A 23,355-nucleotide genomic window follows, 5' to 3' on the forward strand; every position below is an offset into this window, starting at 1 on the left:
CTAAGATTGGGGCGGGATTTTCTTTTGACTGATGTCTTAGGTAACCATTAAAAATTGAAGAACGTACTTTTAAAAATAATTGATGGTTATTTAATCGAATCAGATAGAGTGTAATTTGATTGACACAATTATGACCGATGATATTCTTCATTTATTGTGCGCAGCTGCGCCAGTAACTTGATTGACTTTGAAGAGTCGCCAATAGAGTGTTAGCTATGTTGATTGGCGACGACGGAATTACCCAATGGTGGCGATGATGACAGTTATGTGGGCGGGCCGGGGCGTGGTTTGTGTTTGAGGCCTAGGCGAACGGAGCGCGGCCGATAGGAAAGTGCGTGGTGACCGTAGCGGAGCAGGCAGCGAGTGAAGAGGAAAGTACCCGAGAGCCGGGACCTGTGGCATCCGAAGGCCGAGTGCGGCGGCGGGGAGAGCGGCAGGTGGGTGAGGCTTGAAGCGCTGAGCCGCGCTTGGGATGTCCGGGCCTGGGCGGCCGGGGCCTCGGGGAGCGGAGCGAGGCCTGGAATAGACGGCGGTTGACACCGCTCGGCCCCTCGCGCCCGTGTGGCTCGTCCTGTTGTTTCCGACCGAAGTCTCGGGGAGGGTGACTAACTCATCCTCGGAGCTGAGGATGACCCACCGGTCGTGGGTAGCTGGCAAGTATTGGACGCAGGAAAAGGCCATTCAGCTGCTGATGCCCCACATCGAAGGAGCACCAGGTTAATCTCTCGCCTCGGGACCAATGTTCCTGCAGCGTCCACCAGCTCCCGTCACGTCCCAAGTCTGATAGATCCATCCTTCGGCCTATCTAGTCTGTGCTGATCCATTAATCCGCTTAGTCCCATTAACCTGTGCCATAGCTCCCTTTATTTCCAATCCATGTACCTATAACTTTTATGTTGAAGCGGAATCTTTATCTATCACTTCCACTGGCAGCTCCCTTCACCCTGTGAGTGGAGAAGTTGCACCTCATGTTCCCCTTGACGAAGTGGTCCCCTTTTCACCTTTCTCCATAACCTCTATTGATGCTTGTCATAAGGTACCTCGTGGAAATTGGCCCTTCAAGCCAGTTAGTCCGTATTGACCAACTAGTTAGAAAGTGTTTGGCCTATATTCCTCTAAACCTAAATCAATACACACACAACGCTGATCAGCAGGTCAGACAGCATCTATGGAGTTGAATGAACAGTCATCTCGGGCGGAGACACTTCATCAGGACTGAAGAGGAAGGGGGAAGATGCCAGAATAAAAAGGTGTGAGGAAGGGAAGGAGGATAGCTAGAAGGTGATGGGTGAAACTAGGTGGGTAGGAAAGTAAAGGGCTGAAGAAGGAGGAGTCTGGTAGGAGCGGAATGTGGACCATAGAGGAGGAAGGGACCCAGGGGAAGTAATAAGCAGGTGAGATGTTCAGAGTGGGGAATGGAGAAAGGTGGGAGTGTTCACCAGAAGGAGAAATTGATGTTCATGCCATCAGTTTGGAGACTTCACAGATGGAATGTGAGTTGTTGCTCCTCAGCTTGGCACAAGGAGGCCGTGGACTGACAGGTCAGAATGGGAATGGAATTAAAACCACAAACAAGTGAAAATCTGCAGATGCTGGAATTAAAATGTTTGGCCCTTCAGGAAGTCCCACTTGTGACAGATTGTGCCAAGGTGCTTGACGAAGTGGTCCCCTGTTTACTTTCCTGTCCAAGTGCCTTTCCTCTATTACCTTCACTAACAGCCCATTCCACATACACAACATATTTTGTGTGAAGAAGTTGCCTCTCAGTATGGTTTAAATCTTTCACCTTTCACCTTAAGCATGACCTCTGGCTTTTGGTCTTTTTCCCTGGGAAAAATGTCCTTACCTTATCCATGCCTATTATAGATCACTGGGTCCCCTCCACCTTCCCTTTTTCTGATGGTCCACTCTCCTCTCATACCAGACTCCTTCCTCTCCTACCCACCTGGCTTCACCTATCACCTTCTAGAAATCCTTCTTCCCCCTCCACCACCTTTTTATTCTGGCATCTTCCCCCTTCAGTTCCAGACCTGAAGAAGGATCTCAGCCCAGAACATCAACTGTTTATTTGTTTCCATCTATGCTATCTGACCTGCTGAGTTCCTTCTGCATTTTGTGTGTGTTGCTTTATACACATCTATAAGGTTACCCCTCAATATTTTACATTGTAAAGAATGAAGTCCTAGCCTATCCAACTCAGGTCCTCAAGGCCTGGCAGCATCCAGGTAAATCTCCTCTGCACTCCTGTCTTTCCTGTCCCAGGGTAACAAAACTAAATACAAACGTTCCAAGTGCAGTCTCACTGCTCTCTGGTTCAACTCTGATAGAGCATCCCCTCTGCCATCTGATTTCTCAATGCACAAAGAACATCGACAACACTTCACTTGTTTTTTTTCTATTTTTATCCTTTGTACTACATAATATATACAATATTATTGTATAGTGTTTTATTATGTATAGCATCTACTACTGCAGCAAAATGTCAAATTTCAGGACATATGCCAGTGACATTAAACCTGATTCTAATTCTGTATACTCTTGAGTGATGATGAAAGCCAGAATGCTCAATGCCTTCTTAGTCACCGTAGACCTGTGACTCTACCTTCAGCACACGGACTGGTTGAGTTGTAGAGTGTGGAGACACTCAGGAGTAAGCTGGGCAGCTTGCATAGAAAGTTCATGAGGATGAGATCTCAGGTGCTGGAGTTGGAGCCATAAAGAAAAAGCTGGAGGAACTCACTGGATTAGGCAGCATCGATGGAAGGAAATGTGCTTTCGAGGTTTTGGATTGTAATCATATCTGCGTTCATTCCAGATGAAGGGTCTCGACCAGAAACATCAGATGTCCATTCCCATCCACTGAGTTCCTGCAGCTTTTTGTGCAAGGACAGATTGGATGGACAAGGTTACTTTCCCTGAAGCTGTCAAGGCTCAGGGTGTCATCACATGAACTTTCGGCTTTGGTTAGTGCAGTCACTTTACAGAATCGGTTCAATTCCTGATATTCTGTAAGGACTTTGCACATTTTCCCTGTGTTTGTGTGGGTTTCCTCCAGGAATTCTGGTCTCTTCCCACATTCCAGACACACATGGGTTAGGGTTAATAAGTTGTGAGCACGCTATGTTGTCAGAACCTCAGTGGCCACTGCGGGCTGTCCCCAGCACATCTTTGACTACATTGTCCATGGAAGCAAAAATGCTTTCACTGTATGTTTGGATATTTTGATGTGCATGTGTCAAATAAAGCTGATCTTTATTTTTAAACCGTTATGTTGGTTACTGTATTTGATGTCCCACCAGCTATCTTCAAACACATCCTGATGTTTTCAAAGATTTTACCAGACTCCCTCTGCTCTAAGAGATCCCCTGGATCTGTGCCATGCAGCCTATGAAATGTATCCTTAGAACCAGTGTTGAATATCATTTGCCACTGTGGATTCAAAATTGGTTTGGCCATAAGACGGAGGATAGTGGTGGAGGTCTGTGGTCAGTGGTGTTTCACAGGGATCTGTGGGAGCCTCAGTTGACAGGGTTGTGTTTAAATGATTTGGGGCAAAAATGTAGCTGGTCTGATTAGTACATTTGCTGATGACATCAGAATTGGCTGTGTTGTGGATAGTGTGGAAGGTTATCGAAAGCTTCAGCAAGGTAGAGAGCAGCTGGAGATGTGGGCAAGGAAGTGGCAGATGGAGTTTAATGAGTACAAGTGTGAGTTGTTGCATTTTGGGAGTTCAGGTGTAAGGGGAAGTTTCATGGTAAATAGTCAGAAGTTGATTTGTGGAAAGATATTGGGTGCGGGTCTATAACTTGCTGAAAGTGGCTCCACTACTAGATAGGGTAGTACCAGAATCCTATGTATTATCACTAACATTTTGTGGAATTTGTTTTTCAGCAGCAGGCTAATGACATACTTAAATTACTACAAGTAATATTTTCCATGAACATAAAACTTGGCAATTCAAATTCAAGTTTATTGTTATCAGCATACAGCCAACAGCATTCCTCTGGGCCACAGTGCACCCACAATTCATATATCACACAGTACATAAAGCAAAATATTATCATTAATAAGTTAATAAAGTATCATTCAAAATGCATGTACTGCGCAGCACAGGTTAACAGCTTGTTGTCCTATCAATGAGACTGGTGATGGCAAGTATTCATGAGTCTCCCAGCCTGAGGGAAGCTATTACCCAGTCTGGCAGTCCTGGTCCTGATGTACCTGTACCTCCTTCCTTGGCGATAGTGTGTCAGAGAGATTGTGGGAAAGGTAGTGGTGACTTTTGTCAATGTTTCGGGCCATTCTATTACAACATCCCTGATAAATGTCATCGAAGAGGGAAGGGAGACCTTGGTGATCCTCTGTGCTCTGATGCTTTGCTGCTCCTGTACCACGCAACAATGCAGCCTGACAGGACACTCTTGTAGGTTCTATTGTGGCTATGTATCTAAAAAGGAACATAGAGAGACTTCTTTCTCCCATTGTGGGAGTATTAGATAGTAGAGGGCATACCTTTTAAGGTGAGGGGGGATAAAGTTCAAAGATTTATGGGGCAAGTTTATTTAACCAGTGAGTGGTAGATGCCTGGAATATGCTATGGGGAGGTGATGGATACAGATAGTATAGCAGTGTTTAAGAGGCATTTAGACCATCTGGTTTTTGGGGGGGGGGGGGGGCGAGAGCCACTGCACATGATCGGACAAAGCTGCAGAAAGTTGTAAACTCAGCTAGCTCCAACATGGGCATCAGCCTCCCCAGCATTGAGGGCATCTTCAAAAGGGTGGTATCTGCCATTAAAGACCATCAAGGAGGAGGTACAGGACCCTGAAATCACACCCTTGGTGTTTTATGAACAGCTTCTTCCCTGCCAACATCAGATTTTTGAATGGGCAATAAACATGTGCACTTCAGTTTTTTTTTGTCTTGCTTTACTCTCTTTTTACACTAAATGTTTTAAAATATTGTAATTTATAGGTTTTAATATATTGCACTGCTGCTACTGCAAAACAGCAAATTTCATGACATACTGCCAGCGATATTAAGCCTAATTTTCGTTTGTGTGAAGCTGAAAATAGAGGAATATGTGCAGGAAAAGTTAATTGACATCCCAGTTAGCAGAGATGTTATGGGCCAAGCTCCTGTTCCTGTGCTCTACTGTTCTTTCTTCTAACATTTCCAGCTTCTGTCCTATGTTTGCTATGCTTCAAATTGTAGTATCATCTGCAAAATTTTGTAATTTTAATTCAGCATTCATGCACACCATTAAAATATAAATAAAACAGTGGTCTTTGTGCTTCCTGCTAGGAACCACTGCCTCTTATTCTCCAGTGTATAAACCAGCTTGTTGAAATGATGCTAGAATCAGTAATTGCAGCAGCATTTTGTGAGCATTGTCAATATAGCTTCATGTGGGAGAAATTATTTATTAGAGATACAGTGCAGGACAGGCCCTTGTGGGCCACTGATTTAACACTAGCCTAATCATAACTTACGTTGACCAAATAACCTATGAGCTGGTATGTACTGTCTGAGGAAACCAGAGGAAGCCCATGTATACATGGGAAGAACATACAAAATTTCTTGCAGAGGACACCGGAATTTAACCCTGACCCACCACCACCCCCCAAGCTACAAATTTCTTGGACTTCTGATCAGAGTGGAGGGAATGAATGTATTAAATTTGAACTTGAAGTGTTTGAAAAGATGCCTGATGAATTGTTAAGTTGAAAGATAAATGCCCATGGGCTTTGGAGGGGATTCATTGTCAGGAATAAACACTAGTTAATGGTTAGGAAGCAGTAGATTGGGCTAAAGGTTTTCAGGTTGGCAACCTGTGGCCAGGACTCCACAGATGGAGTCCTGGAACTGTAACTGTTTGCAGTATGACTGAGAAAGGAAGTAGTCGAAGCAGTGAATGGTGCAAAGGTGGAATGCACACAGGGAAATTGATGGGTTAGGTGAGTTGTCAAATACAACGAGGTGTGAGAGAGTGTGAAAGTTCTTCATTTTGGAAGGAAGAAACAAAAAGGCCAGTCCTGTTTACAAATGAAAAGCAACTGCAGGAATGGGGGGGGGGGGCATCCTTTGTCTATATACAACTGCAAAATAAGGCTGGTGGGGCAGGGAGGAGTTTGGTGTACAGGAAGCTAATGTGTACAGCAGGTAGTAAGGAAGGCTAATGTTGGCGCATATTTATGGGGAGGGGTGGGCGGAAGAATTGTGGCTCAAGGTAGGGCAGTTTTAATGCACCTGTACTAGGTATTTGTGAGAACACATCTGGAGTACCATGAACAATTTAATGCCTGTATTTATGGAACTGTATTATTTCATCAGAGGAGAGGTGGTTCAGAGAAGGTTCACCTGGATAATCCCAGATTGGAGGGGGGGGGAGGTTTGTTTACGAGGAGATATTAAACAGGTCAATTCAATTATTTGTACAAGATGTTAAGAGGCATAGATAAGACTATAAGACATAGGAGCAGAATTAGGTCATTCAGACCATCAATTCTGCTCCATCTTTCCATCATGGCTTTTTTTTACCCTTCTCAACCCCATTCGCCTGGCTTCTCCCCGTAACCTTTTACACTCTGACTAACCATGAGTCTATCAACCTCTGTTTCAAATATATCTAGTGACTTGGTCTCCACAGTCATCAATGGCAATGAATTCCACAGGTTCACCACCTTCTGGCTGATTGGACACTTTCTTTATCTAGAGTAGAAATTGCTATTACCAAGGGGTCATAACTTTAAGGTAATTGAAAGGAGGTATTGGGGGGGGAATGGCAGAGGTAAGTTACCTTTTCTGTCTTGCAGAGAGTGCCGGATTTATCAAATGTGCTGCCAGGGGTGGTGGTATGAACATTTATGAATCTCTTGTAAGGTGATAAGATGTGGACTATGTGAGAGGGAAGGGTTAGGTCAAGGATTAACTACATTCACCACATTTACACGCATAAAGAATTTGTTGTGTATTGGTGTGGTGTGTATTAAAAAGTATTGAACAGTTGTAAAGAATTATCGAAGAATAGAATGGTCAGGAGTTGGTTAAAAGGTTGGTGAAAGGCCTGTACTACGCTGTGCAACGTAGAAAATATTCAATGTTCAACTCATTGGTGTTTTACCCTGTGGTTCTAGACCAGGGGTGGGCAAACTTTTTGACTTGTGGGCCACAAAGGGTTCTGAAATTTGACAGGGGGGCCGGACCAGGAGCAGATGGACGGAGTGTTTTGGTAATACACCTCATAAGAGAAAATAAAATATCATGGGATATGTAGAAAACATGTGCTTTAATTTCAATTGAAAATGAACAAATGCTTTACAACAAAATATCTGTCTTTGAAGTCCCATGGTATTTAGCTATTTATTGAAATGACTTTTAAAACACTGAAAATTAAATGAATAAAATACAGCTTTTTAATAATAAGTTATTATTTTAAAACACTGAAAATTCTGTTATCCTTCAAGATATTATCATCATCACTCTCCTCCTGCCTGTCTTTATTTCAAAAACGGTAGGAGATGCAGGTCTACTTGTCCTGCTCCTTCTTATTCAATTGTCCCCTGTGCCAAAACTCAACAACGACCAGCACAAAGACAGAACAGTGAGAGCGCGCCAGTATGCGGAGCGCGTTATTTGATCTGGAGCGCATTTTTTATTTTGAGAACGTACGTGCACCTGCGCACTACTCATGTCCATCACTTAACAGAAATGACATGTAACATGTAAGGCTTATTGAAAAAAAAATATTTTCAAATGCATTTTTTACATAACACAACGAAGAAATTTATTTTTAATTTCAGTGGGAACAGTGTTGTTGGTCTCCATTTTTAGCCAGTGCATCAAAGTCTGGATTTAGTTTTGTTGTGGCGATTCTCAGGATGGATCTGAGGTGTTGGTCAGTTAACTTGGATCTGTGGCTGGTTTTGTTGATGTTCACGATGCTGAATGCCTGTTCACACAGATAGGTCGAGCCGAACAAAGAGTAAAGCGCAAATGTGGAGTAATACGCTGCACCTCAACAAAGGTCAATGTGTAGCGGTGTGCTACATGCAGCGCTAAAATTACAACACAGAGTCGGTAACTGCAGTCGAAGAAAAAAACTTTATTTGAAATCCCCAGCCTCACTTTTAAGCCTCCCTCAACCTGCCCCCCGTGGCGCAGAGGCTCCAAAGCTCTGTGCTCGCAAATCCCCGTAGGCTATCTCCCTTCGCCGGAACGCTGGCTAATTGTGAGCCGGTTCAGATGTGCCAGGAAATGGGTCGCCACAAATGTATATAGAGTGTGTCATCTATTGGGAAAATGCTAGAATTGCAGGGAAAAAACGTTAATAAGGTTTATTAATATAATTTCATCAAGTTCTTCGGGCCGGATTAAAAAGCTTAACGGGCAGCATATGGCCCCTGGGCCGTAGTTTGCCTATGCCTGTTCTAGACTCTTCCATGAATGGAGACACCATCTCAGCATTTACCCTGCCAAACTTTCTAGAGCATTGTGTTTGGGTAACTGGAAAAGGCGGTGAAGTGCACTTTTATTCTTCCACATAATTTTTTTTTCGTCGTTATTTATCAATCCACTGCCTTTGCTACTGAGATTCTTGCCTGCTGAAGTATTCTGCCCTGCCCTCCAGCTTTATGTAAATTTGTTTTGTGTCCCACTCTCTAGCTGCTTTCTTAAATGATGTTTTCTCCTCCTGTCAGTTTTCTATTTTCACCCAAAACTGAGTTACTGCTAGTTGTAGTATTCTTGGCCCTTCCTGTTGCATCTATTTGACTTGTCACCTGCTCCATGTTGATGCCTACCCCCACTGCCAGTTTCAGCTGCCCTTACACACTGATTAGGATTTTCTTCCTTCCCTGATTTACAACCATTCAAACTTGAAATAGCTCTGTCCAGTCACAGTAGCTTCCAAGACTGCTGGAATCTGAAGCTCACCCTTGTTTCAAATGTAATTGTCATTCAACAAGACAGGTGAATACAGCCAAACAAAGCCATATTCCTCCAGGGCAAAGGTGCAGAGTACCAACAGTCTCACACAGTTATAGCAGTAAAGAATAGTCATAAGAAATAATATAGCCTAAGTCCCTTAGTTCATGGCCAGTTGATTGATGGTGCATTGTTGTTGTCCTGAAGCCACATTTCTGCAAGGGCAAGCACACAGCAGTTCCTCATCATGCACTGGTGTAGCCATGGACAAACACAGTCCACCTCCAGGCATCTCTCCTGGACTGCAGCAGCAAGCAAGCCCACGGCTTGAGGCATAGTCCTCTCTACATGCAGCTGCCCCGCAGTCTGTCACACTAGCAAACAAACGAAACTGGCCTGTGGCATCTTGCATTATCAATGTTTAACGTTATGATCGCAAGAAAAAAATGTTCAAGACAAATCACCCGTTGCTACACTGCATGTCGCCTCTGCACACCAACTTCAGTGTCTTTCTGCAGCAGGCAGCAGCGTAGTCCACACAAGGCCATCTTCTCTGCCCATGAGCAGCTCACTGATAAGGTAGACTGAAGTTCTTGAAGTCATGTGAGGAAAATGCAAATATATGGATATTATGTAGACAGAAGAGATTAGTTGGCTATTAGTTGATTATTTATTTGATTTGGCTCAATGTGGGCTGAACGGCCTTGTCCCCTGCTATACTGTTTTATGTTCTAATTACATTCACTTATTAAGCTTTTTATTTAACCTATTAAGTTTTAATGTAATTTGGCTGAATGTAGAAAGTACAGCACAGTAGGCCCTTTGGCCCACAACGTTGTGCTGAAATTTTAACCTAAGCCAAGATCAATCCTTTTCACTTATACCTGCATTTATCAGCCATGTGCTTATGAGTTTCTTAACTAATTTATGTAACTCTACACCCTGGCAGAAACTTTTTTAAAAAAAAGCTACCTCTGACATCCTCCCTATATACTCCAATTACCTTAAAATTATTCCCTCTCTTTTGTCATTGCCAGCCAGGGGAAAGAGGTGCTGACTGTCCACTCTACCTGCCTCTTATCATTTTGTACACCTCTATCAAGTCACCTCTCATCTTTCTTCACTCCAAAGAGGAAAAACCCTAGTTCACTTATCCTCTCCTCAAAAGACATGCTTTTTAAACCAGACACCATCCTGGTAAATCTCTGCACCCTCTCTAAAGCTTCCACATCCTATAATGAGGTGAGCAGAACTGAACACACTTTTCCAAGTCTCTGCTAACCAGGGTTTTATAGAGCTGTATTCTTTCAAGAATCACTTGATTCTGGCATGTTTCCAGAGAATTGGAAAATTGCAAATGTCACTCCACTCCTCGAGAAGGGAGAGGGGCAGAAGAATGTAAGTTTACAGACTGGTTAATCTGACCTCAGTGGTTGGGGAAACTTGGAGTTAATTGTTAAGGATGTGGTTTTGGAGTACTTGGAGGCCATAGTCAGCATGATTTCCTTAAGGGAAAATCTTGCCTGACAAATGTTTGAATTCTTTGAAGAAATAACAAGCAGGATAGACAAAGGAGAATAGCTGAATGTTGTGCACTTGGATTTTCAGAAGGCTTTGCTAAGGTGCCGTATATGAGGCAGCTTAACAAATGAAGAACCCATGGTATTACAGGAAAGGTATTAGCATAGATGGACCATTGGCTGATTGGCAAGAGGCAAAGAATAGAAATAAAGGAAGCCTTTTCTGATTGGCTGCTAGTGTCCAGTGGTCTCCTACAGGGTTCGATACTAAAACTGCTTTGTATGTAATGTCATTGATTTGGATGTAGGACTTGATGGCTTTGTAGCCAAGTTTGCAGATAGGTGGTGTTGAGGAAGCAGAGAGGTTACAGAAGGACCTAGTCAGATTAGGAGAATGGGCACAGAAATGGCAAATGGAATGTGGTATCTGGAAGAGTATGGTCATGCACTTTGGTAGAGTAGGCTATTTTTTAAATGGAGAGAAAACTCAAAAATCTGAAGTGCAAGGGGACTTGGGAGCCCTCATGCAGGATTCCATAAAGATTAATTTGCAGGTTGAGTCAATGGTGAGCAAGGCATATGTAATGTTAGCATTCATTTTGAGAGGATTAGACTTTAGAAGCAAGGATGTAATGTTAAGACTTTTGAAGGTGTTGGTGAGGCCTCGTTTGACATATTGTGATCCCCTTATGTAAGAGAAAGATGTGCAGACATTGGAGAGGGTTCAAAAGAGGTTCGCAAAAATGATTCTGTGATTGGAAGGCTTACTGTACTCACTGGAATTCAGAAGAATGGGGGGGGTGGAAATCTCATTGAAACCTATTGAATGTTGAAAGGACTCGATAGAGTAGATTTGAGAAGGATGTTTCCTATGGTGGGGTAGTCTAAGACCAGAAGAAACCGCCTCAGTAGAGGAATGTCCATTTAGAATGGCAATAAGGAATTTCTTTAGGTAGAGACTGAGTCTGTGGAATCTGTTGCCACAGGCAGCTGTGGAGGTCAAGTTTGTATGTACAGTTGGCCTCCTTATTCGCGGGTTCCGCATGCGTGGATTCAACCAACCGCAGATCGGCAAAACCTGTAAGTTCTCTCTGCAGCACTCATTGTTTAAGCATGTACAGACTTTTTTTTCTTGTCATTATTCCCTAAACAATACAGTATAACAACTATTTACATAGAATTTACATTGTATTAGGTATTAGAAGTAATCTAGAGATGATTTAAAGTATATGGGAGGATGTGCATAGGTTTCTGTGGATTGGGATCGAAAAAAAACCGGGAGTTCTGTAAGTTGGAACAGGTACATCCGGTGTTATTTAGCATCAGTTAGTCAATTGTCTTAGTATATAGTATATATTTTACCTTTCTATACATATAAAACACTTTAGAAACATCTGTATTTCAATAATTATACCACTGCGTTGCTTAGTAATAATTGTAGCTTCCATCGGGGCAGGGCCTTCACGTGCTCCATTATTCTCTCTTTATCCTTTAAAATTGTTCTGATCGTTGACCGACTGTAGCCTCACGCTTTTCCAATGGCGTTTCACCTCTTTTTGAACGCTTTATTATTTCCACCTTATTTTCAGCCGTGATCATTTTCCTTTTCTTTGATGCATCACTAGCACTTGCATCAGATTTATGCTTTGGAGACATGGTTACAAGGGTAAATAAGAGAAAATTTTAAGCCAAATACGAAGTTACACACAGCACAGTGTTAACGGCAACGTGATCCAACTTAAAATGGCGGGGCGGCGTTCACCTTCCAGGAGGTGACAAACCGCTGAAGCCGCGCAATGTTTTCATGAGCGTCACAACATAGTGTGTGCGTTCATTACTGCGAACCATTGTATTTAACTCAGATTTTCAATATAATAGGCTTTGTGAGTACAAGTTCGTAATTCGGGGACTGCCTGTACTTTACATTTTTTCGGGTTGACCTCTGTCTACCACTTCAAAACCCAGGTCTACATCCTATCAATGTCCCATTGTATTCTGCAACAACCTTCTATAGTATCCACAACACTTAATATTATTTTCAGTTTAGCTGATCTTTGTTCTGAATTTTAATCATATGCTGCTTGCTGTAAGTTATTAAACCAGTAGTCCTAACTGGGAAGAAACTGTAAGTGCTACAGTAGTAACCACCCAATCATCTACCAGCTTTTCACTGATGTCATTGTTTTGTTTAGCAGAATCTAGAACTCCCACTGTTTTAAGGATAAAAAGGGCCACCCATTTAATGCAGACACAGTAGTTTTTGTTTTGAAGAGTGAACGTTTTCCTCTATGGAGGGAAATATACAGTTGTTATTTCAGATTGCGAACTCAACGGGTCTGAATCTCTCTGTTTCCCTCCAAAGATGCCGCTTGACTTACTGACTTTATCCATTTTTTTTCTGGTACACATTCCAGCATCTGCTGTCTTTTGTCTATATCCAGTTAGCTTTCTCATTGCTAGAGGAATTGAATATGAACGTAGGGTTATTTACAGGTATTGGTGTGACTAAGTTGCAAGTGCTGTATCTAAGGGAGGAGGTCACTGCACTGCAAACAGTTCAGTTATTTGCTGGGAATGGGTGGGTCTCCTACGAGTCAAGTTTGGACAAGATAGACTATTCTAGTTATTTCTTTGTTCTTAGGAAGGTTCATAATGCCAAATGTTCTTTTCCAAAGGGAAGGAACACCAGGATTTCTCTCTCCATCAACAATTGGCTCCTACTTTGACAGATAGTCTACTAAGTCTGCCTTTCACACAATATCCAGGGTGTGTACAGCTCTTTTGGACAATATCACAGTGAGTTGATGGAGGTGAGAGACCAGCTGATTGAATGGGGTCGTAACAACAAATTTTTCACTCGATGCCAGTAAGATCAAGGAATTGATTGTGGACTTCAGGAAGGGGAAGTTGAGATAACACACACCTGTTCTTATATCAGCAGTGGAAGGGGTGAGCAGCTTCAAGTTACTGGGCATCAGCATCTCCGAGGATCTATCCTGGCCCAACATATTAATGCAATTATGAAGAAGGCATGCCCGTTGTTATATTTTATTAAGGAGTTTGTGGAGATATGCTATGTCACCAAAGTCTCTAGCACATGTACAGTGGAGATCATTCTGACTGGTTGCATCATTGTCTAGTATAGAGGCTTCAATTTGCAGGATCGAAAGAGACTGCAGAATGTAGTACACTGAGCCAGCTCCATCTTCAAAAAGTGATGCCTCAAAAAGGTGGCATCCATCATTAAGGGCCCATATCAACTGGGCATTCTCTCTGAGGGTTTTCACTTTGTCGTGGTGGAGAGGCTTGTGATTGCTGAGGTCCCAAGAACAATGCTTCTTGAAGCTTGACTCCTGGTAGGATCCCCCATGGCATTGAGGTCAAAGGGAGAGTTTCCAGAGAGAGTGTGATCCAACCAAGACTTCACTGCTGGAGCTGGCAGAAGATAATGACACAATCGCAATGGCAGAGAAGTGTCCCAAGTCACTGGACCCTGACCTGTCAAGGACTGTGTAGTGGCTGCCTGGGTATCGGTCTCTTTGAGTTAAATGAAGTCACGCACAGACATTCTCCATTAAGGGAACAACCACTAAGGACAGGGATTCTCAACCTTTTTATGCCGTGGACCCCTAACATTAACTGAGTGTTCTGTGGACCCCAGGTTGGGACCCCTGCCTTCGCTCCATAAGATGTAGGAGTAGAATTAGGCCATTTGGTCCATTGTGTCTGCTCTGCCATTTTACCATGGCTGATCCAATTTTCCCCTCAACCTTAATTTCCTGCCTTCTCTCCATATCCCTTCATGCCCTGACCAATCAAGAATCTGTCAATCTCTGCCTTAAATATACATAAAGACTTGGCCTCGACAGCTGCCTGTGGCAAAGAATTTCGCAGATTCGCCACCCTCTGGCCAAAGAAATTCCTCCCCATCTCCGTTCTAAAATGACATTTCTCTATTCTGAAGCTTTGTCTTGTGGTCTTAGAATCTCCAATCACAGGAAACATCCTCTCCACTTCCACTCTATCAAAGCTTTCACCATTTGATAGGTTTCAATTAGGTCACCCCTCTTTCATCTGAATTCCAGTGAATACAGGCCTAGAGCCATCAAACGCTCTTCATATAACATGGCATTCAATCCTGGAATCATTTTTGTGAACTTCCTTTGAACTCTCTCCAGTTTCAGCACATCCTTTATAAGGTAAGGGGTCCAGAACTGCTCAGAATACTATAAAGTCTCAACATTACATCCTTGCTTTTATATGCTGGTTCTCTTAGAACGAACTCTAGCATTGCATTTGCCTTCATCATCACAGACTCAACCTGCAAATGAACCCTTAGGGAATCCTGCACAAGGGCTCCCAAGTCCTTTTTCACCTCAATGTTCTGTTTTCTGTCTATTCAGAAAATAGCCAACCTGTTACTTTCTTCTACCAAAGTGCATGACCATACACTTCCTAATACTGTATTCCATCTGCCATTCCTTGGCCCATTCTCCTAATCGAAATCCTTCTGTAGCCTCTCTACTTCCTCAGAACTACTTGCCCCTCCACCTGTCTTTATATCATCTGCAAACTTTGTATCAAAGCCATCAATCCCATCATCCAAATGATTGACATATAACATAAAAAGAATTGGTCCCATACAGACCCCTGTGGAACACCTGGAGTCACAGGCAGCCAGCCAGAAAAAGCTCCCTTTGTTTCCACTCTGTCTCCTGCCAATCAGCCACTGATTTATCCATGCTAGAATCTTTCTTGTAATACCATAGACTTGTAGTTTAAGCAGCCTCAAGGGCCTTCTGAAAATCCACGTACGGAACATAAACCGATTCTCCTTTTTATTCTCCTGCTTGTTATTTCTTCAAAGAATTCCAACAGATTTGTCAGACAAGATTTTCCCTTGAGGAAACTATGCTGACTATGGCCTATTTTATCATGTGCCTCCAAGTACCCTGAGACCTCATCTTTAATAATTCACTGGACAACAAATTTTTTCAAAAGTGTTGCTTCCTCAATTTTTTTATGATAGACTGCTTGAAGATGAACATAAATATAATTTCAGACGACTTGTATCACGTAGGAATTTGGAGAAACAATAAATTAACTTCTATTGAATATAATGTGCTTAATTGCATAATGGTGCTGATGCTTTGCAATAGTTCAGCTAAGTTTAAAATATTTTGTTAATGATTTTCATTTGTACTCAGTGCCTGAGGCTTCTTGTGTAAGTGTCCAACAACAATTTGCCAGCATTGATGGATTCCAGTTGCCCTTTTCTCCATGACCGCAATGTCCTGGTGAAACCTTTCACCATGCTCGCCACTAACAGCACCAAGATTTGCAGGGAAGAAGTCTAAATGGGAATGAAGAAAATGAATCTTTAGTGACATGTTGCATTTCATGGTTTTATATGCTTGAAGCATGCTTTCAACCAGCTGCATGTAGCTTGGTGCTCTGGATGCCAAGAAAAATTTCAATAACTTCCTTGAATGCCTTCCATGTGATTTTTTCTGATCCCACTAGAAATTCTTCGAATTGCCTGTCATTGATGTCCTGTTTGATTTGTGGACCAACAAAAATGCTTTCCTTAATCTTGGCATCAGTTATTCTGGGAAGCATCTGTCTCAAATATCAAGATCCTTCATAGAAATTTTTCTGCCTGGTGATATATAGTTCTGTACCCAATAATTATTACTAAAACCTGTCCTGCCATGCAGCAGCCGTGCCATCTAAGCATGCCTGGACAAGGTAGGAAACTTTCCAGCTTATATTGTAGGCAACATTTTAATTGATTTGAATTATGAATTGAAATAATAAACATAGGTGATTTAAAAAATGGTGCGTGATAGGGAAAGTTCATGGTGATTTTCATGATCAACAGCCCAAAATACATAAGATACAGCTAAAGGTATTCAGGAAGCAAAATCTTTGTTGTCCAGTGTAATCGACTCTCAGCCACTGAGGTCAGACTAACTGGTGTATAGTTTCCTTTCTTCTGCCCCTCTCCTTTCTCAAAGAGTGGAGGGACATTTAGGAGACTATTGCTGAACAGTTAAGTTTCTAACTAACATCAGTTGCCTGTGTAATGTATGGATCTATTTTTAGAGCACTGACCCCCCCCACCCACCCCCAGCATTACATATTGATCTGTCGTCTATGCCTGTAAGCTTTCTCTTTCTCGCTGCAATGTGAATATACTAGTTAAAACCATCTGCTATGTGGATGCTTTTATTTAACCGATAATTTGTTGTGCACAGACACAACAAATTAGTGATGAGTGTGAACCTCACTGTCAGAAAATATCCCGAACTGCACTGACAGTTATGGGATGAAACAGTGTGAGTTAAACAGCACGAGAAAGCCAATCACAAACACTAACGAGGGTGAGAGTGCGGCATAGATGCACTAAATTTAAAGTGAAAGTAACATGGCGATGGCTTCAGTCAGGAAAGTTAATAAATTTGATAGCACCAATAAGTCTGGGAATTGTATATCGAGAAGGTGAAACTGTATTGTAGGGCGCACAGCATGGAGGAGCAAAAGAGAGCCCCTACACTCTTAATGGGTGCAAGTCTCTTACGCCATTTAGTAATCCCTGAAAAGCCGACAAACAAGACATTCAATGAAATTGTTACAATTTTACAAAATCGCTTGAGCCCTAAACCACTGGTAATAGCTGAGAGATTTAGATTTTACAAAAAGAACAAGTCAATTCTGAATACATTGCCAAACTGCTCAAACTTTCCCAGTACTGTGACTTTAGAGATGGACTTTCTGATGCATTAAGGGACAGGACTGTATGTGGCTTGCATGGTCAAAGCACTGTGTCAGAAAGAGACCTAACCTTATACTGGGCATTGACCACTGCAATATCATTGGAGGATGCAGCAGAACTACAGAAAGAGTTAAATGTGAAAATCACAAAATGTCCCTGAATAGTGGAAAAAGCCAAAAATGCTATCGATATGGCAAATCCTCCCATAATGCAAATGACTGTTGGTTCAAAGAAAATGCCCGCAGAAAGTATCACTGACAGTCAGAGTAAGGCAGACAAAAAGCACAACTGAGTGAAAAGTTTCAAACACAAAACTAAGCAAATGTATAAAGTTACCGAATGTAAAACAGAATCAGACAATGGAGTTTGACAAACGTGAACTGTCATGTCTAGAATAGCAGATCGCAATATAATATGGATCACAATTGATGCGCCTGGTGGAAAACTGAAAAAGGAGCTTGATACAGGGTCAGCTTTGTCTGTAATTCCAGAGGCTGACTACAATAGACTGTTTTCTAAGATACTATTAGGGACTACCTCAGTGATGTTAAAGACTGAGACAGGCGAAAAAGTGTCTCCCAAAGGAAAACTAAAAGTAAATGTGACGTATGGAGGCCAACCACACAGAACTTTGTTTTGAAAAGTGGAGAGCCAGCACATTTCAGATGTGAATGGTTGAGAAAAATCCAACCAGACTGTCACTCAATCAAAGCTCTCGGTATGTCATCAACAGGCAACTGCAGCCCAGATGGTAGCACTAACCAGAGGCTATCACAGCTGTTTAATGCTAATCAGAAGGTGTTTGAGAAGGGAATAGATGAACAGATTGAAGACTGAGCCAAAAGCTCTTCAGGATGCCAGAAAGTTCAAACTGCACCCCCACAGGCAATGTTACACCCCTGGGAGTGGCTGTCATCACCATGACAGAGAGTACATATTGACTTTGCTGAGCCATTCAAGGACTCCATGTTTCTGATTGTTGTGGATGATTACTCAAAGCAGCCGGACATTATACCGGTGAAGTCAACCACCTCAGCAAAGGCTGCCTCTGCTTTAAGGACTATCTGTACCAGAACAAATTGTGAGTGACAACAGACCACAATACACGTCAGAAGAATTCCGGCTTTCCTGAAGAAAATGGCATCAGACATTTCAAGTCAGCTCCTCACCACCCAGCAACAAATGGATTTGCTGAAAGGTTTATCCAAATCTTCAAGAGGTTCATTAAAGTGATGGACAAGGAAGACATTTTCCTATAGCCCAAGATGGATAACTTGTATATCGGAACTCTGTTCATGCGATGACAAATCAAATACCTGCGATGCTGTTCATGAACAGGAATCTGAGATCTTGCAGACCTGAAACCAGATCTATGGAGGGAAGTGCAGAATAAACAGATCAGCCAGTTGCCTAGTGAAGCAGCAAGGAGCTTTGTGATTGGACTGGAAGTCCTAGCGTGTGATTACTAGGAAGATAAGTAGACACCTGGTAAGATAGCTACAAGAACTGTACACACACGGATGTTGGAGATCAGACATGGAGACATGATGTGGACCAGATACTGGATACTCAACCAAAGAACACACTTGAATCGACTGTATCCAACAAGATGGACACATTACAGTCTTGCCTGTCAGTGATGATGTCACTGACAGCAAAGTGACGCCAGAAACCCAGAGCGTTATTGTTGACAAGACACCTGCCGAACCTGAGGCCACTCCACAGGTCCAGAGGCGTTGTCCTGATAGAAAGAGCACCACCCTTCGAACTGTGAAGTTGTGGACTATTATTGTGAAAGCATGTTTATTTGGAATAAGGGTTTATGAAAGCAAAATTGAATATTTTGTGCATATAGTTTTATGTTCCATTAATCTGAAGGGGAAGGAAGTGTAATGTATGGATCTATTTTTTTCAGAGCAATAACCACCACCTCCCAAGCACTGCTGTCTATTGCTCTCTCTTGTCTCACTACAATGTGAGTACATTAGTTAAATCCTTCTGCATGTGTGCTTTTATTTAATCGATACGTAGTTGTGCTCAGACACAACTGCCTGCGCTTGATGTCACAAAGAAGTGATTTTTGTCACTGATAGTTAGTGAGAAATAAGAGTAAGACAATTCAGAACTGTTTTGCTCACTGTGGTTTCAGGCATTCAGGCTTGGAGATGCCAGGAGTGAAAATGAAACCATTTCACTACTTTAACAAAGTTAGGAACTGTGAAGAATTTGAAGGTATCAACAATCGTCTTGAATGATACAATGAAAATGAAAATTTGGAGGATGCAATCACTGAAAGCATTGTATGAAGGCAGTCCAATACCTACACTAGGAGGGACTTACACTTGGTATCTGCACTGATTTTGTTCATTTACAGTCAATCAAAAGAACACGGCAATGCACACTGGAACTAGCAGTGTTATGGTACTGTAGTTGTTTTGATAGTGTTATAATTTGCTCTATATTTCATTTAAATAACTTGTTACTCAGTTAAGTGGTGGTTTTTTTTATATACCTTTTTAACAATTTCCATAAAACTGGCTAATTGGTGCAGCTGCTTAATTGGGCCAAAATGTACTGATCCCGATGTGTACTGATTAAACAAAAATCACTATTTATCAGTATATATAGTGGGTAAAAAATATTAGGCCTAAATATATAGCTAGTGTGCCTGAGGCTTTTGCAGAGGACTGTATTTCCATTTACCAAATAACACTTAATACTACTGAGCAAATAAAGCTAAGTATTCTTATTTCTGTTTCTCAACCTCCTTCCTATTTTAATTAATGTACAGTATTGTGCAAAAGTCTTGGACACCCTAGCTATATATACGTGCCTAAGACTTGGGCAATACTGTATCAATAAATATCTTTTGCGTATTGTCAGTATTTAGATATACACTTCCATGTTCTATTGTATTTTATTTTCCTGTGAATGCCTGCAAGAAAATGGATCTTAAGGTAGTATAGACATCCGTTAGTCTCGAGAGACCGTGGATTTGCGCGTTGGAAAGTTTCCAGGGCACAGGCCTGGGCAGGGTTTTATAGGAGATAGGCAGTTGCCCATGCTACAAGTCTCCCTCCTCCACGCCACCCATGTTGTCCAAGGGAAGGGCAAGGGCTGATACAGCTTGGCACCGGAGAGTCGCAGAGCAATATGTGGTTAAGTGCCTTGCTCAAGGACACAACACGCTGCCTTAGCTGAGGCTTGAACTAGCGACCTTCAGGTCACTAGACCAATGCCTTAACCCCTTGGCCACGTGCCACAGCAAGGTAGTATATGGTGACACATATGTGCTGTACTTTGCTAAGACTTTCACTTTGACTATGGAGCTTCTGTGGTTTGAGTTCCAGCTGACCAATTCAAATTGGATCTGTTTCTCTTCACAGTTGCTGCCCTCTCTAATCCGACAAGATGTTTAACAAGTCACAGTTCGGCACCCCCACCTTCGGCAACACGAGTGGATTCACCACCTCTGCATTTGGGCAAAGTAAGCTATTCTCTCTGATTTGCGTGGTGGTGGAGAATGAGGCTGGCTTTGATTCGGGATTGGAGAAGTCGTGGTTATCAGCTTGCTGACCATGAGAGTGCACTGGCATAGGTCTGAGCATTTCACTCCCTCCACACAGGGCAAGAATGACAATTTATGTTTACCGAAGACCATTCTGAATTAGGTGGGGCTTGGCAATAATTCTGCAGAGTTATAGAACATGACAGCACATAGACATGCCCTTCAGACTATCTAGAAGTCATGTTGACTATCCCTAATTAGGCCCTGTCCATCCAAATACTTAACCAGTCTCTTAGAATACCATCCAGTAATTTTCCTATATTTGGCATCAAGATCACCTGCCTATAATTGCTTGTCTTATTCTTAAGCTTTTACCTAGTAACAGTATAATATTGGCTATTCTCCAGTATTCTTGCATCTTACCTGTAACCAAGGATATTTTAAGTACCTCTGCCAGAGCTTTTGCAATTTCTGCAATAGCCTCCCACAGTGTCTTTGGGAGCATCTTGTCAGGCCCTAATTTGCCTCAAATAAAAATCTCCTCCTCTGTAATCTGTTTATGGTCACCTCGCTTCTGTAGACTGTCTATGTCCCGACTAAGTACAGATGCAAAGAATCAATAGACAATAGGTGCAGGAGTAGGCCATTCGGCCCTTTGAGCCAGCACCACTTTTCAATGTGATCATGGCTGATCATCCACAATCAGTACCCCGTTCTTGCCTTCTCCCCATATCCCTTGACTCCGCTATCTTTAAGAGCTCTATCTAACTCTTTCTTGAAGGCATCCAGAGAATTGGCCTCCACTGCCTTCTGATGCAGAGCATTCCATAGATCCACAACTCTCTGGGTGAAAAAGTTTTTCTGCATCTCTGTTCTAAATGGCCTACCGCTTATTCTTAAACTGTGGCCTCTGGCTCTGGACTCCCCCAACATCGGGAACATGCTTCCTGCCTCCAGCATGTCCAATCCCTTAATAATCTTATATGTTTCAATCAGATCCCCTCGCATTCTTCTAAATTCCAGTGTATACAAGCCCAGTTGCTCCCATCTTTCATATGACAGTCCCGCCATCCCGGGAATTAACCTCATGTTCAAGAGCTTCCCTGTCTCTTTTGGCTCGACATAGAGTACCGTTCTGATCTTCCAGAGGATCAATTTTGTTCCTTGCTAACGTTTTTTTTTGTTAATATATCTGTAGAATTCCTCAGGATTCTCCTTCAACTTATTTGCTAAAACAACCTGTTGTTTTGCTTGAATTCTGTAGACTACGTGACTGTCTCCCGAGTATCAGAATCAGGTTTATTATCACCGGCATGTGACGTGAGATTTGTTAACTTAGCAGCAGCAGTGCAATGCAATACATAATCTAGCAGAGAAACAAAAGGTTTTTAAAGTAATAAGTAAATCAGTTACAGTATACATATTGCAGACATTTAAAAAATGTGCAAAAACAGCAATACTGTATGTTTAAAAAAAGATGGTGTCCAAGGGTTCAACGTCGATTTCGAAACCGGATGGCAGAGGGAAAGAAGCTGTTCCTGAATCACTGAGTGTGTGCCTTCAGGCTTCTGTACCTCCTACCTAATGGTAACAGTGAAAAGGGCATGCCCTGGGTGCTGGAGGTCCTTAATAATGGACACTGCCTTTCTGAGACACAGCTCCTTGACGATATCCTGGTTAATTATTGACCTCTTTTTCACCCCTCACCCTCTCACCCACCAGTACCCTAATAATCTGTAACCTCTTGTTTTCCAGATGCTGCTACTCCTGGATTTGGTGGGTTTGGCACAGCAACGGCTGGCTTTGGCACAGCCAACAACCCGGGCAGTGGACTCTTTGGAAGTAGTCAAACTAAACCAGGTTTGGGCTCTATCCATTCTTCCTGCCTACCTTGCAGTTGGGTTTCAAGTGATGGGAAAGAGATCAGCATTTCTATACCGTCTTTTGTTGGAGACATTTAAGGGTGACCTTGTACGTGTTTGGCAGTGCAGAGTCGATGGGCTGAATGGCCTAATTCTGCCCCAATGTCTTATGGTCTTGTGATTGTAATTTCATGGCAGGAATAGATATTGTGAGTGTCACAGTTGCCTCACTCACACCTTCATCTTGCAGGGTCGATGGGGGTATAAAACGAGGAGGTTATAACATAGAACTGTGGCGACCCACTTTCTGCACAGGCGAACTGGCTCACAAATAGCCAGCGCGCGGGGGGAGACTTTGGTAATGCACCTCTGACGTCATTTCCCGGTGCACCCTGAAGACATCCCCAAGACAGCAGTTATCACCCCGTTCGGCCTGTTCGAGTTCCTCCGCATGCCGTTCACCTGAAGAATGCCGCACAGACGTTCCAGCGGCTAATGGACGCGTTGGGACACGACCTGGACTTTGCGTTCATCTATTTGGACAACATCCTTATAGCCAGCAGTAGTCGCCAGGAGCATCTGTCCCTGCTCCGCCAGCTCTACTCCCACCTGAGTGATTTCGGCCTCACGATCAACCCGGCCAAATGCCAGTTCGGTCTCGATACCATCGACTTCCTGGGCCACAGGATTACCAAAGACGGGGCAGCACCTCTGCCCGCCAAGGTAGATGCGATCTGCCACTTTGCCCGGCCCAACACAGTCAAC

The 23,355-nt window shown here is 42.7% G+C and overlaps 1 protein-coding gene across 4 annotated transcripts in view; it reads left to right on the plus strand.

Moving 5' to 3' along the window:
* The first annotated feature begins 281 nt into the window (after positions 1-281).
* The window catches only part of nup98 (nucleoporin 98 and 96 precursor), a 108,337-nt gene continuing 85,263 nt past the window's right edge, over positions 282-23,355 (plus strand). For all 4 annotated transcript variants that reach the window (XM_059963546.1, XM_059963549.1, XM_059963547.1 and 1 more), the window contains exons 1-3: positions 282-437; positions 20,607-20,707; positions 22,484-22,588. In XM_059963546.1, the coding sequence (XP_059819529.1) occupies positions 20,632-20,707; positions 22,484-22,588 (181 nt within the window). In that variant the 5' untranslated portion in view covers positions 282-437; positions 20,607-20,631. The remainder of the gene's footprint in view (positions 438-20,606; positions 20,708-22,483; positions 22,589-23,355) is intronic.

The sequence above is a fragment of the Hypanus sabinus genome, chromosome 3 (assembly GCF_030144855.1).
Source record: "Hypanus sabinus isolate sHypSab1 chromosome 3, sHypSab1.hap1, whole genome shotgun sequence".
NCBI lineage: Eukaryota > Metazoa > Chordata > Chondrichthyes > Myliobatiformes > Dasyatidae > Hypanus > Hypanus sabinus.